The 13,042-nt window shown below is 42.0% G+C and overlaps 1 protein-coding gene across 1 annotated transcript in view; it reads left to right on the plus strand.

Moving 5' to 3' along the window:
* Window positions 1-13,042, plus strand: part of LOC106565912 (astrotactin-2) — a 449,250-nt gene that overhangs the window by 221,700 nt on the left and 214,508 nt on the right. The window contains exons 8-10 of the mRNA XM_014133602.3: window positions 9,383-9,467; window positions 10,158-10,232; window positions 12,898-13,035. Coding sequence (XP_013989077.2) covers window positions 9,383-9,467; window positions 10,158-10,232; window positions 12,898-13,035 — 298 coding nt within the window. The remainder of the gene's footprint in view (window positions 1-9,382; window positions 9,468-10,157; window positions 10,233-12,897; window positions 13,036-13,042) is intronic.

Below are 13,042 nucleotides of genomic sequence, written 5' to 3' on the forward strand. Positions count from 1 at the left end.
TAGCTAAGACATTCAACCTACCAAAATTAGCATGCTTCTCAGCAGATCTATTTGTCTCCTCTATGTCCTCTACATTTTCAAGGCTATGTTTTCAGTATATGGACAGTTATACGGCACATAGCATTCTCCCTACCCCCTTCTCTCTCTTTTTCTCTCTCTCTCTCTTTCTCTCTCTCCAAATTAAAAAGATTGTTTCAGTCAGTAATTGGCAACAAATGTACAGCCTCTCTTTGGAGGCTTCTCATCTCTTCTCAGACAGGGAAATTAAAGTCATTCCTCAAAAGAGCACATTCTCATGTTTTCATCTGTGTCTTCCAGCACACAAGTGGACCCAGTAGAGAGGAGATGGAGACACACTATCTTTATGCTGTTTTCTTCTCAGTGGGTCTTTGTTCCGTTTGCCTAGAGCCCGTATGGTGTTTTGTGTTTCTGTGAAAAGCATGATTGTGGTACAGCGAATGAAGGGAGAAAATGGAGATGGGAAAAAGAGCAGGGCTGTTTCGACATAATTGAAATGATAGCTTTCAGCGAGCTAGCCCCCTTTTTCTTACACAAGCAGCCGAGCGTGTGTGAGAGAACTCTTAGAGGAATTTACACTGAGTATACCAAATTAAGAACACCTTCCTAATATTGAGTTCACATCCTTTTTGCCCTCAGAAAAGCCTCAGTTCGTCGGGGCGTTTCACAGGGATGCTGGCCAATGTTGAATCCAATGCTTCCCACATTTGTGTCAAGTTGGCTGGAAGTCCTTTGGGTGATGGACCATTCTTGATCATTCATATGGGAAACTGTTTAGCGTGAAAAACCCAGCAGCGTTGCAGTTCTTGACACAAACCTGTGCACCTGGCACCTACTACCATACCCCGTTCAAAGGCACTTAAATATTTTCTTTCCCATTCACCCTCTGAATGGCACACATACACAATCCATGTCTCAATTGTCTCAAGGCTTAAAAATCCTTATTTAACCGGTCTCCTCCCCTTCATCTACACTGATTAAAGTGGATTTAACAAGTGACATCAGTAAAGGATCATAGCGTTTACCTGGATTCTCCTGGTCATGGAATATGTCATGGAAAGAGCAGGTGTTCTGAATGTTCAGAACACTGAAGTACAGCTTTGTTAAAGTGATGTACATGTATATTTAACTCTCTTGTAGTTACTGAATGTGAGAATGTATTTTAGGGGTAGATTTGTGAGATTCAATTCACACTCTTTGGTTTTGATATGGTCCTCTGTCACCAGAATTGCTTATTGTTGAGCTTTTTCTCTCTTAATTCAGAATATTTCAACTTTATAAAGCTGAATCAATTTGCATTCATATCCATGCAGTGATGCTTTGGTAAACAATATGAGCGGTTTATCTACAGAAGCAGTGTTTACTTTTATTACAAATCAGCTGCTTCTAAAATATGCTCCAGATGATGTGTGAATGGACCAGTTGTTATGTGGGTTTACTAGCAGATCCTGTCTCTTCAACGTTGCCTAGCTAAACACCTGCCTTTATCCATCCACCACTCCTTCCAAAACCTAAAAATGCACACTACACAAGTCCCCTAACCCCTAGCCCTGACATCATCTGCGCTCACTCATTCCAACTTGTCTTTACTGGCTCACAGTAAGGCCTGGGAAACAATCGGTGCAATGTGCAGTTTTGTAAACGAACCACTGCTGGAGAATGAGGAGCGCCTGATAAGCTGTCATTGAAAAAAAAAAAGGCGCGGCGAGGGGATCTAAATTCATTTCCTGGCCGTGTGAACTTGCCTCTGCACCGAATTAAAGTCAAATGCCTGAGAAGGAGATAAAGCCCGAAGACTTTCAAGAAAGCAAACACGCACCACCTGATAACACATCTATTATGAAAATACTACGCAAAGGCATTATCTGAGGCGGGGGTCCTGAACGCATGCCTCAAAGCAAGATAAAATATTTGTGGTGATGAGGCTTCAATAGAACCCCGATAACAGAGAGGGACGTTCTTTTGGAGATGCTGTATTAATGACAGATGAGATTTTAGTTCCCTCTCCTTTTAACATAGAGATGTGTAAGTCTAAAGTTGTTGTTGGGGAATCAGAATTGAGTGGGAGAATGTATCAGATCAATCAACAAACAATTAAATTCCTTTCAAAATACTTTATTTACCCAATAAAGGGTGCACGTTGTAATTACAAGCACACTCCTATACTCCTATAAGAAAACACATTTCACTTTACATCTCCTCTGTGTTGTATCACCAGTTGGCCAGCTGCAGTCATTTTACTCAGCTACCTCAAACACTGTCTCTGTGTCACTCCACCATCCTTTAATGCCACCCAGCCTACCATCACTGTCATTACCACACCATTGTGTCATCCTGGCTTGATAAACAATCTCCTGGCCTCTTCCTCCCTGCCTTAACTATCATCCTCATCTCATGTGAGGTATCACAGTGGAAGTCAATGGCTGAATGACATGGCTCCACTGGCCCTGTGTATACGGATGTCTCCTTCTGCCTCAGTGGCGTGTGAATGGGTTTGGTCCGGGGCCAGCTCAATCACACACACGCACAGGCACCTGGACACACACAAAGGCATACACGCACCCACACGCTCAAACACACAAACACACACACACACTCTAGATAAATCCCTCCGGCTTATCAGTAATGCCACACCACCTGCTCCTCCAGCCATCGGCCACATTAGCACATCTCAGCACGGGGAGGATACATGTGAAATAGCATCACCTCTCTCGTTCAGGATTTCATGAAAACCCAAGCCCAACTTCCCTTCTTTCCCTCCCTTCGTTTTCTCCACCAACAAATACTCCGAGGTTCCTACCACAACTAATAGGTGCTGAAATGGCTAGGTCGTTTTGGAACGTTCCGGCTTTATCAGCCCTATTTATCCAGTCCACTACCCCACCCTCCCAATAGTTGATGTCGAGGATGAATCTCCTCAAGGTCCAGACACAGATTTTCTTCCCCCCTGGAATGGTGTAACGGTGGAAATATGCATCGGGACAACAATATCTCTTTCCTGTGTCCATGCTGTGAACCTTGAAATGTGAAAATGGTCCACATGGCCTGTGCAAGATAGGGAAAGCGTTCTAATGAAACGTGTCATTAGTCACTTCAGGTTGGCTGCAGGGAAAGAGAAGGAGGGAGATGATCAGTTACTGGTCTCCAAATTTAGTCAGCTGGTGATTGTCAAGCAAATAACTGTCGGTCTCACGGTAATTAACCGTTAATTAACAAACACATTTAGCATCTCCTGGATTCCACACATAGCCTACAAGCCATTTTAAAAAGTCTAATAAATCCATGTAATATAGCCTACACCTTCACAAATAATCGATTATTTATTTTAGACTGGTCTAAAGAGGCATGATATGATGAAAATGTAGTCTATTTCAGAAGAAAATAATTGCATTCTCTGAGTTGTCCTTATGTTAGGCCCTGATGTGGCTATGCCAAATGGCTGTAGGCTACACTAGTTCATTTAGCCTACAGGATCGGCTTAGTATTCCGTGGCATTATTTTATATTATTTTATAGTATGAAGAATACAATTGAACAAAGCTGAACAAAATATAAGTATTTTCTCCACAATTTTACAAGCACTTGATAATGCGTTTGTGGCCCTAATGCACCCTAAAGAAAAATCCATGCTTTTTGCTGCCCGGAGTGCTGCGTTGTGCCCTTCTCCCTGACTGTGCTGCTCAATCCAAAGCGTCTCTCTCTCACATGGCTCTACCCTCACGTGATCGGGTCTTTCTCACAAGTCAGAAACATCTGGGACGCAACTGCGCGTGTCCGTATACAATTCCGAGGTGCATATTGAAGATATTGGAAGAACTGTCCACATTTACTTTTCGTCAGCCAACAAGATGAGTAGGCCTAACGAACAGCAGAGGCACTAGCCTATGTCAATCTACTATCCCCCATAGTACAAAAGTCAACCTATTCTGTTCTGTGAGATAGATAACAAATTAATACAACCACTAGCATCAACAACAACAAAAAATTATGCAATGTGGCCGACCCAACAGATCAGAACGTTTAGCTTAAAATGTTGCACTTTTAGGCTATTTCTTCACATTATAAGCACATCAATGCGCACATGGCAGTAGGCTATAAGCGTGAATGTTCCATTAGCGGAAAACACCATTATCAAAAGTGACCACAAATGCAATTATGCATGTAATGCTTTTATTATAAAGGTGCATTTTTATGGTGAAAATTATCTTCCCCAAACTTGAAACTCACGCACTGCTTATGTGTACCACTTAGGCTCTACACCCCTTCTAAAGCAGAGTAATGTGCTTAATTTTAAGAGGTTACTTGGCCACTTTAGTTGTGATACGAACCCTATTAAAGCATATAGGCCTATGGGCTAGGCTACATGAGGTGTGTGACTATGATTAAAAAAAGTAGCAAAAAAAAGGCATTGTTTCTTACGCTGGGCATCATTCACAAGTGATAATATATAATTCACAGGTGATAGGCTAGAATTGTCACCCATCAGACCATTCTTTATTTAATCTTGTCTTTACATATACTAAATAATATATGTGTGACATTTGTTTTGATTTAGAATGGACCATTATCATGCACCTGTATCGAAACGGGCAGCGGGAAAAAATTATTTAGTCTGTGCACTTAAATAACGAATGGAGGACACTTTTCCCCGTTTATTTTAATGACAGCCAGGTAGGCTATACTCCTGTTGTAAGGTTGTGTGCTTAATATTAGGAAAGTAAAGAAATAAATATAGTAGGCATAGCCTATAGAAAGCTGAAGGGATCGTCCTCTTTTTAATAGAGGCCATCACTCAATTGCATAGCCTATAGAAATATTGTGCAACATGAGCTCATGGGCACTCATGAAGTGTTTGATTAGATTTTCAAATGCGTTTGCATTGATGTCAGAGTGATTAGAGGGACAACAGAGTGCTGAGTCCCAGGCAGTTAGTAAGTTTGGTAGGCTACTAATGACCAGCAGCAGCATCAGAGCTTGGAGAAGCCTAATTACCATATCTAAACGGTCACATGGAATTTGACTACCTTCATGACTCGTGACCGCTGGTGTGGCGGTAATATGGTTACCGCAACAGCCCTAGTCTCCAGTTAACGCTCACTCTACTGTTTTCATTTTGGCATTCATTTAGAAAACAAGAAATGCGCTGATGAGGGATTCTGGTTGCCAAAAGCATTTATGAAAGAGTTTGTTGTGAAGATTTTAGAGATGAGATGAGCGAGTGAGAAATGCAGGGCAAGAATTGTGTGTGTGAATGTGTGAGAGAGAAAGAAAGCGAGAGATAGCGATAGATCCAGAAAGAGAGCGAGAGAGGAAGATGCTGGAGAGAAGTACAAGTTAGCATTGGCTTGCGAAACTACCGCTAACTTTCTTCATAGTGGACAGAGACATAACAATGTTATTCATTCAAGTTCATCTGACTCTGGGGAAGTCCTGAAGTATCCCTTTAAATATGGGTAAAAAAAAAATATTGAAATGATTTCCTGACCTTTCGATTATCTCTCTTAGATATAGGACAGACACTTTAAAACATACTTTGTTGTGATTTAGTAAGGCAAAATTCAATGTTTCATCAACTAATAAAAAAATGTATACCTACAGGGGTCTTAAAATGTAAAATCAAATAGTTAAATTATCCTTGGTATGAACAACTTAAAAAAAACTCCATATGTCAGCTTAGTAGAAACCCAGCCCCGGTACTTTAGACTCTATAATTGCCTTACATTTATGAAATTCCTGAATTAATTGGTCTGATTTCTCATCCCTCAACATATGACCTTTTTTTGATGACAACATTTAGTTTTGTTTTGGCATTTTTTGTTGGAGTGGTTACAGGTACAATATTCATATTAGTAAAAAAAAAATACTCATAAAAAGCTTCTGATTAAACAAGGATAAAATGTTCCTTTATGAGAAAAGGAAGCTCTCACCTCCGACATCAAGGCCTTTCAATTTGTCTCTGCCATTCAGCAGGTAGCTAGCAACACAAGAAAGTGGTGCACATTCTCACATCATTAAGGCAGTAGCTGTTCCCTGCTAGCCAAGGTGATTGTGCCTGAATCCGTTATGTCCCCGGCTCATAAACTCACTTAATGAATTATTAAGAACTTGGTGATAAAATGTGAATGGTGTTTCATGACTCCTGTTAATATATTTATTTCAGTGTTATAACCCCATGAGGGACCATGGGCCAGTCAACAGGACGGTTATTCTGTGCAATGCTAATGTTATGGTCGACTTTTACCGCCAATGACAATTTTTATAGGCTTTTCACACTAGTGGTGCATATGGAGCAATGCACAACTGTGCACAAATCTCCATAATTGCAGTTTGACCATATGAAATCATTGACTGGCTACCAAAACTCCTTGCTCCGGCCAAAACGCTACGCCATGCCCACAGACGATTCCTCTCCTCAGTGAGTTTGGATCTGAGTCCCTCCCGAAGATTTCTAGAATGGAAATCCATTCTAGACCGTCTGATTGGTCTCAGAATCCAATGGGTTGGGCCAGAGCCAGAACACATGTGGGTAAAGCGGCGTTTTTGAAATTTGGAATTCAATTAATACACACTTGTACATATGTGAAATAGGACAGATATAAGCACCCGCCAAATTATTATTATATAGATACTGAGTAAGAACTGTTTTTTTATTTTGTTTATTGTGTTTTTCACTCTGACTATCATTTGAATATTATCAAATCATATCAAATTATATTTGTCACATGCACCGATTACAACAGGTGTAGACCTTACCGTGAAATGCTTACTTACAAGCCCTTAACCAACAATCAAGTTCAAGAAATAGTTAAGAAAATATTTACCAAAAAAACTTAAATGAGGTTAATGAAAAAATGAGTAGTGAACATACCATATACATTTCAACAAGTAAGAGGTGAGGAGGAGAATATCAAAGGTAGGAAGGTATTCTCCCTGAGAAAGAATTGTCTGCAGTTAGATAAACAATGTGATCATCATGTTCTTGTCAGTAAGACTCAAGTGCCCCCAGCGGAGGTCATTTGACAACAGACATTTGTTACCCACTCCCCCAATTCAAATGGTTATATAGGTCCATAGCAAAACACTGTATAGTTCTGTAACAACAGAGTGACATTCAGGAACAAATTGTTCAGCAGTAGACTGGGGTTTTGGTGGATGAGAGGCAGCCTGAACCATAGTGCAGCGATAATGCGTGTATTAGTCCCTCACTCCGCAGCTCAAGATGTTCCATAGGCCCATAGAAAACAACTTATTTCTGTAACATCAGAGTGTTGAGAAACACAATGTTCTGCAGTAGACTCAGAGCTGGGTTGGGATGAGAGGCAATGTAAACCACAGAGCAGTGATAATGCCTGAATGGCAGAAGACACAGAGGGAGCTTTCCCCTTCATCAGTGTTTGTTTTTTAGATATGTTTTTATGTTTTATGAATCTGCCGCCTCAAATCTACTGAGAGATCATAAATCAGCTCCCTGAGGCCTGGGGCCTGGGTTGAACAGGCCTGGCGCTTTCCCCCTGCTATGATTCTGTATGGATTAAAAACATGTGAAATGAAAGATGCATCATGTGCCATACTGTACCATTTCCCCCCTGCCTTGGATGCTTTCATCTGAGCAGGGGTGAGAGGGAAAAAGATACAATGAGTATCAAAAGCCGCATTTTAATCTTCTCAATTTTTGTTGACTTTGCATTCATTCTTTATTTTTTAGTTGTTTTGTAGATACAGTATGTGCAGATTCATAATTCACTTTGCTTTACACCTTTGCTCTTTTAGCGAAGTGTCATTGCACTGTTTATGTTATGCTATGGAACACTACCTTTTCAGAGCACCACCCCCTTATCCTTGGCATCTATCTTTTCAAAGGCACTGTTTCCTCTATGGCAATGCTTTTGTCATACAGTAGTCTACCATAAAAGCTATGAATTTAATGTTTGCTTTGTGCCATTGAAAATGTTGCGGGTCCAAAGTGAAAAGGAATGGTGGTTTAGTTGATAGAGGGATGGGTCAAGAGAAATAAGTCTGGCCATTTCAAGTATACATCACACCAAGATGTACCACAGTCATATGTTATATTGTTGTGATGGTACTTCCTACCGATATATCTACAATTTCATAGGAGTTGCTTACAAAATAGAAGGAGAATACTGTACAGGATGGCCTCTGTGGATGTGTGGTGCATTGTAGAGGTAAATACATGCTTTTTCCTCAGAGAATACATCTGGTGGGCATCATTAAGAGAGGACTGGGTGTGAAGTACATGTAGTTAGATGCCAGGTGAGAGAGAGTTCGGGAATGGGTGGTGGTAGAGATGGAGTCAGGGAGAGAACATGAAGGTTTGTTGTAGAGGAGGGTTGTTAAGGATGGAGGGAGTGAAGTAGAGAGTAACTAGATAATTGTGGTAGATGTGTACAGGGTTGATGTTAGAGTGCTGTTAGAGATTAGAGCTTGTTACAGCATTGGTTTGAAAAGTTGTTCTTGTTGATTTTGGGGTGGAGAGAGTACTGGGAGTCAAGAGTGGAGAGGTTTGATTACATAAAAAAAAAATTGTAACTTTTTGCCCCTTTATCTCCCCAATTTTGTGATATCCAATTGGTAGTTGCAGACTTGTCCCATCGCTGCAAATCCTGTATGGACTCAGGAGAGGCGAAGGTCGAGAGCCATGCGTCCTCTGAAACACGACCCTGCCAAGCCGCACTGCTCACTTAAAACGGAAGCCAGATGCACCAATGTGTCGGAGGAAACACAGTCCAACTGGTGACCGTGTCAGCGTGCATGCGCCCGGCCCGCCACAAGAGTCGCTAGATCGCAATGGGACAAGGACATCCCGGCCTGCCATACCCTCCCCTAACCCGGACGGTGCTGGGCCAATTGTGCACATCCTCATAGGTCTCCCAGGCGCGGCCTGCTGCGACACATCCCGGGATCAAACTCGGATCTGTAGTGATGCAGTGCCTTAGACCGCTGGCCACTCGGGAGCCCCACAGTGTTTTTTTAACCCAGAGTGTTTGGGGTTAAATGTTCATGGCCAGACAGTGTCTAGAATAAAGAGAATGTAAAGTTTATAAGACACCATGGGTGGATCAGAACATGCCAGGGGTGAGTGTTGAAGTTGTAGGGGGGCGTATTTACTCCAGTTTAGAGTTCCAGCAAGTCTGAGGTGGAGATTGAGGTGAGGCTTGCTATTGTTAGAGAAGAGGCGGTAGGTTGGTGTTGAGCAGTAGCTGCCAAACTAAGTCCAATGCCAACTGATGAACTGATTATTGCCTAATTATGGATGAGCAGGGAGGCCCTGGAAGACACACGGGGTAATTTATTCGGCTGCAGGAGGAATTCATATATCTGTCACTTTGTTCCCCCCCATCCTGCAGGTGAATGCAGCTGTCATGAGGGCTATTCCACTGACCTGGTGCATAAACATCTCTGTGTTCGCAGTGACTGGGGACGCAACGAAGGGTGAGTCCTGCCGGCTCTGCCCTGCACACTCACTGTCACCTCACAGACGAGACAAGAGGAGAAGAGAGGCAGAGTGAGATGGGGCGGGAGAGAGCAAAAGTGAAATGGAGAGGGAGGGAGGGATAGGGGGAGAGAAGGGAGGGAGAGCGAGAGAGAGGGAGAGGGTAAGATAGGGAGAGAGATAGAGAGGGAGAGGGAGATGAGACATTCATCACCTCGCCTTGTGCCCAGTCAAGTGTAAGCCCTCTTCCTGACTTAGACTCTGCATGCTAATTAACTCGACTGGCCCAACAGCTGGGCCAATAAAACGTCAGCCTCCTCTAGCTATGCAAATCTCCTATCATCATCATGAACTCGGTCCCTACCCACCAATCACAGATCCAATCCCATTTCGCCAATTCAGGAGTAAAGGAGGATCATCTTTGGTATTTAAAGCCAGACCTAATTGTATAACATGACCTTGCATAACTATGTTGTACTGAGCAGAAACCTGTACTGTATATCAACTCACTTACTTATTAATCTATTCGTTTTGTAATATGGTGTATTAACATTTTCCTGCCTCTGATTTTGCCTCTGCAATTTAGCTTCTTTTGATCGTGCATGAATGTATAAGAAGAGTGTGTTTATAAATGTGCATTGTTCAGTGTATACATAGAATGGTCCTCTTCCTCCCTGCTCTCTCCCCAGTCCCTGGCCCTACACTAACCTGGAGAAGGGGTATGACCTCGTCACAGGGGAGCAAACGCCAGAAAAGATTTTCAGGTGAGGAGACATGTTAATCCAAGCGCCCTCGTCTGAGAGCATAGCTGGTGGTCTGCCAAAATAATGTCTTTCAGATCAACTACTCTGAAGTCTGGGGAAACTGGAACGTTGTGTACACTACCAGCCACTTCCACACACTATAGGATCTGGGACTGTGTGATTGTCACCTCCATACACCCGCCTCTGCTTCTGCTCTGAACACAAAAGTACACACACACACAATAGTGTATGACCGATAGTACACAATAATGCACACACACATACACACACATACACACACACACACACACACACACACACACACACACACACACACACACACACACACACACACACACACACACACACACACACACACACACAGTATGCGGCCCTGTGAAGAAATAGCCAGAAGGTATGTCATGGACAGGGCTTTTAAGTACTCTTAGTGCCAGTCTTTGTCACAGGGCCATTCTTGACAGGGACATTCTCTGTGACATCTTCCTGAGGAGTGCTAGCACAAATGCTCTGTACAGTTGGATGTGGCTGTGCCAGTCAATAGAAACTTTCAAGGGCTTCTAACCCATGCCTTTGGCAAATTAGTGGTTTTCTTCAAAAGACCCCCTTTCTGGGGTGTGTTGTAATTGGGGAGGTCATGATGACTTCAAGGAAGGGGTGTCAGAGAATATAGTTTAACCTCCCAAAATAAGAATAGACTAGGTGATGTAAGAGTGAAACAGTAAATAATATGAAATGGGGCTGTAGGTTTTTATGGCACCGCAGAATAATCTTAAATCCTATGATGAATTTGTCGCTCGGAGCCTCTACCTTGCAGTTGAGAGAGATAATTATATTTCAAATATTGCCTTTCTGTCGCTCTTGTCAGAATCACTACAGATCTTTTCTCAGCTTTTCATGAATAAGCTGTTTTCCCTGGCATAATCAAATGCCTGGTGTGGAAGTTTATAGGGAAAAAACCCTGAGAATATCTCATATTTATTTTTCTTAACCGAGCTGTCATCACCCTCTGATTCTCTCCTGTATTCACGCACATGCATATGTACGTGCACACACACACACACACACACACACACACACTTGTACCCCCCACACACACACCTTTGATAAAGCCTCCAGGTGTGTGTGATGGATGGGGAGAAGAGCAGGGGCCGATCAATGGGCTCCATAGTGAGAGGACGGAGTGAGCGGGATACTGGCTGTCAGTGTCTTATTTATGAGTGGACGTGGCCATTGATCAGGCCTGATTCATTGTGTTCCTGTCTATATCCCAGGTCAGGGCCGGTCGCACTCTGCCCACTGCTCTGAGCACCTCTTTAAATGACTACTGACAAAGAGATTATAAAATGAGATATTGGCTGAAGTCTCCATAACATAACGCAGCATTGGCAATGGCTTAACGTCAGTCACAAGGCCATGACAAACAGCCTAAGCCACGTTGAGTAAACCATTAGCAGAAGATGTTATTATGATTCATAATAGATCTCTTTCAGTCTTTGATAATGACACAAACAATATACATTTGATTTTAATACAATATCGAGTAATAACTCAATATCTGAGAATTGTATTCAAATCAAATGTATATTTTGTGTATCATTATTGAAGACTGAAAGAGAATCTACACAGATTCTTTCTGCAAGGTAATAACTTATTAATATCTGTGTATTCATAACTTCCGTTTATACCTTATTTATGCCTGTGTTTCTTATTCACTGATAATTCATGGTAATGCAGTTTTGATTGAGCCTACGAGAATACATTTTCTCTTCATATTCCTACTCCATTAGTCGATAAAACATTTGCAGCTCAAGCTAATGACCCAACTCGTTTAGAGAACATTTGTTGCTTGATCAGCGATCACACTGCACACTTAATGCTGATTCTCAGTAAGAGTTTATACGCAAGGATTAACGGTCATAAACTGTATGTAAAATGTTTAAAATGTTTAATGATAATTGTGTAATATGACATAATGTTAATTGCCGTGGTAGAACTGCTAATATTAACACTACTGCTGTAGCGCTGTTGAATGACTAATAACACTGTTGAATGACTGATAACACTGTTGAATGACTGATAACACTGTTGAATGACTGATAACACTGTTGAATGACTGATAACACTGTTGAATGACTGATAACACTGTTGAATGACTAATAACACTGTTGAATGACTGATAACACTGTTGAATGACTGATAACACTGTTGAATGACTGATAACACTGTTGAATGACTGATAACACTGATGAATGACTGATAGCACTGATGGAAGTCACACAGCATTGGTCAGGTCATGTGGTCAGGAAAAGCCCCCTGGCCCAAAGTCTAAACATTATGCACAGTAGAATGGATCAATATTCTCTTATCTCAACTTTCCTCATGTAAGCACTAACTTTTTAGTTTAATGCTAAACACAATTTAATGATATGCATTTTGGTGCCACCTCCACCCCATTGCTTTCGATACAGATGGCATTGATAACAAATATAAACAGACAAAAATGACTGTGGCTCTATGTCAAAAGGACAGGCCCTTACCAGCTGTTGTAATGCTGACTGATCTGTATTTAGCTGATGGTTATGGAGGGTGGAGGGTGATATGGAGGGTGATCATGTGCTTGTTGTTTTTGACACTTAAGTATCTCATTGTCTCTGTGCCAATGCAGGTCGTCCTACAGCCTAGGCCAGGGTCTGTGGCTGCCAGTCAGTAAGAGCTTTGTGGTGCCACCGGTGGAGCTGTCAATCAACCCCATCGCCAGTTGCAAGACTGATGTGCTGGTGACAGAGGACCCTGGGGATGTCAGGTCAGTT

Source organism: Salmo salar, chromosome 01 (assembly GCF_965601325.2).
Source record: "Salmo salar chromosome 01, fSalSal1, whole genome shotgun sequence".
NCBI lineage: Eukaryota > Metazoa > Chordata > Actinopteri > Salmoniformes > Salmonidae > Salmo > Salmo salar.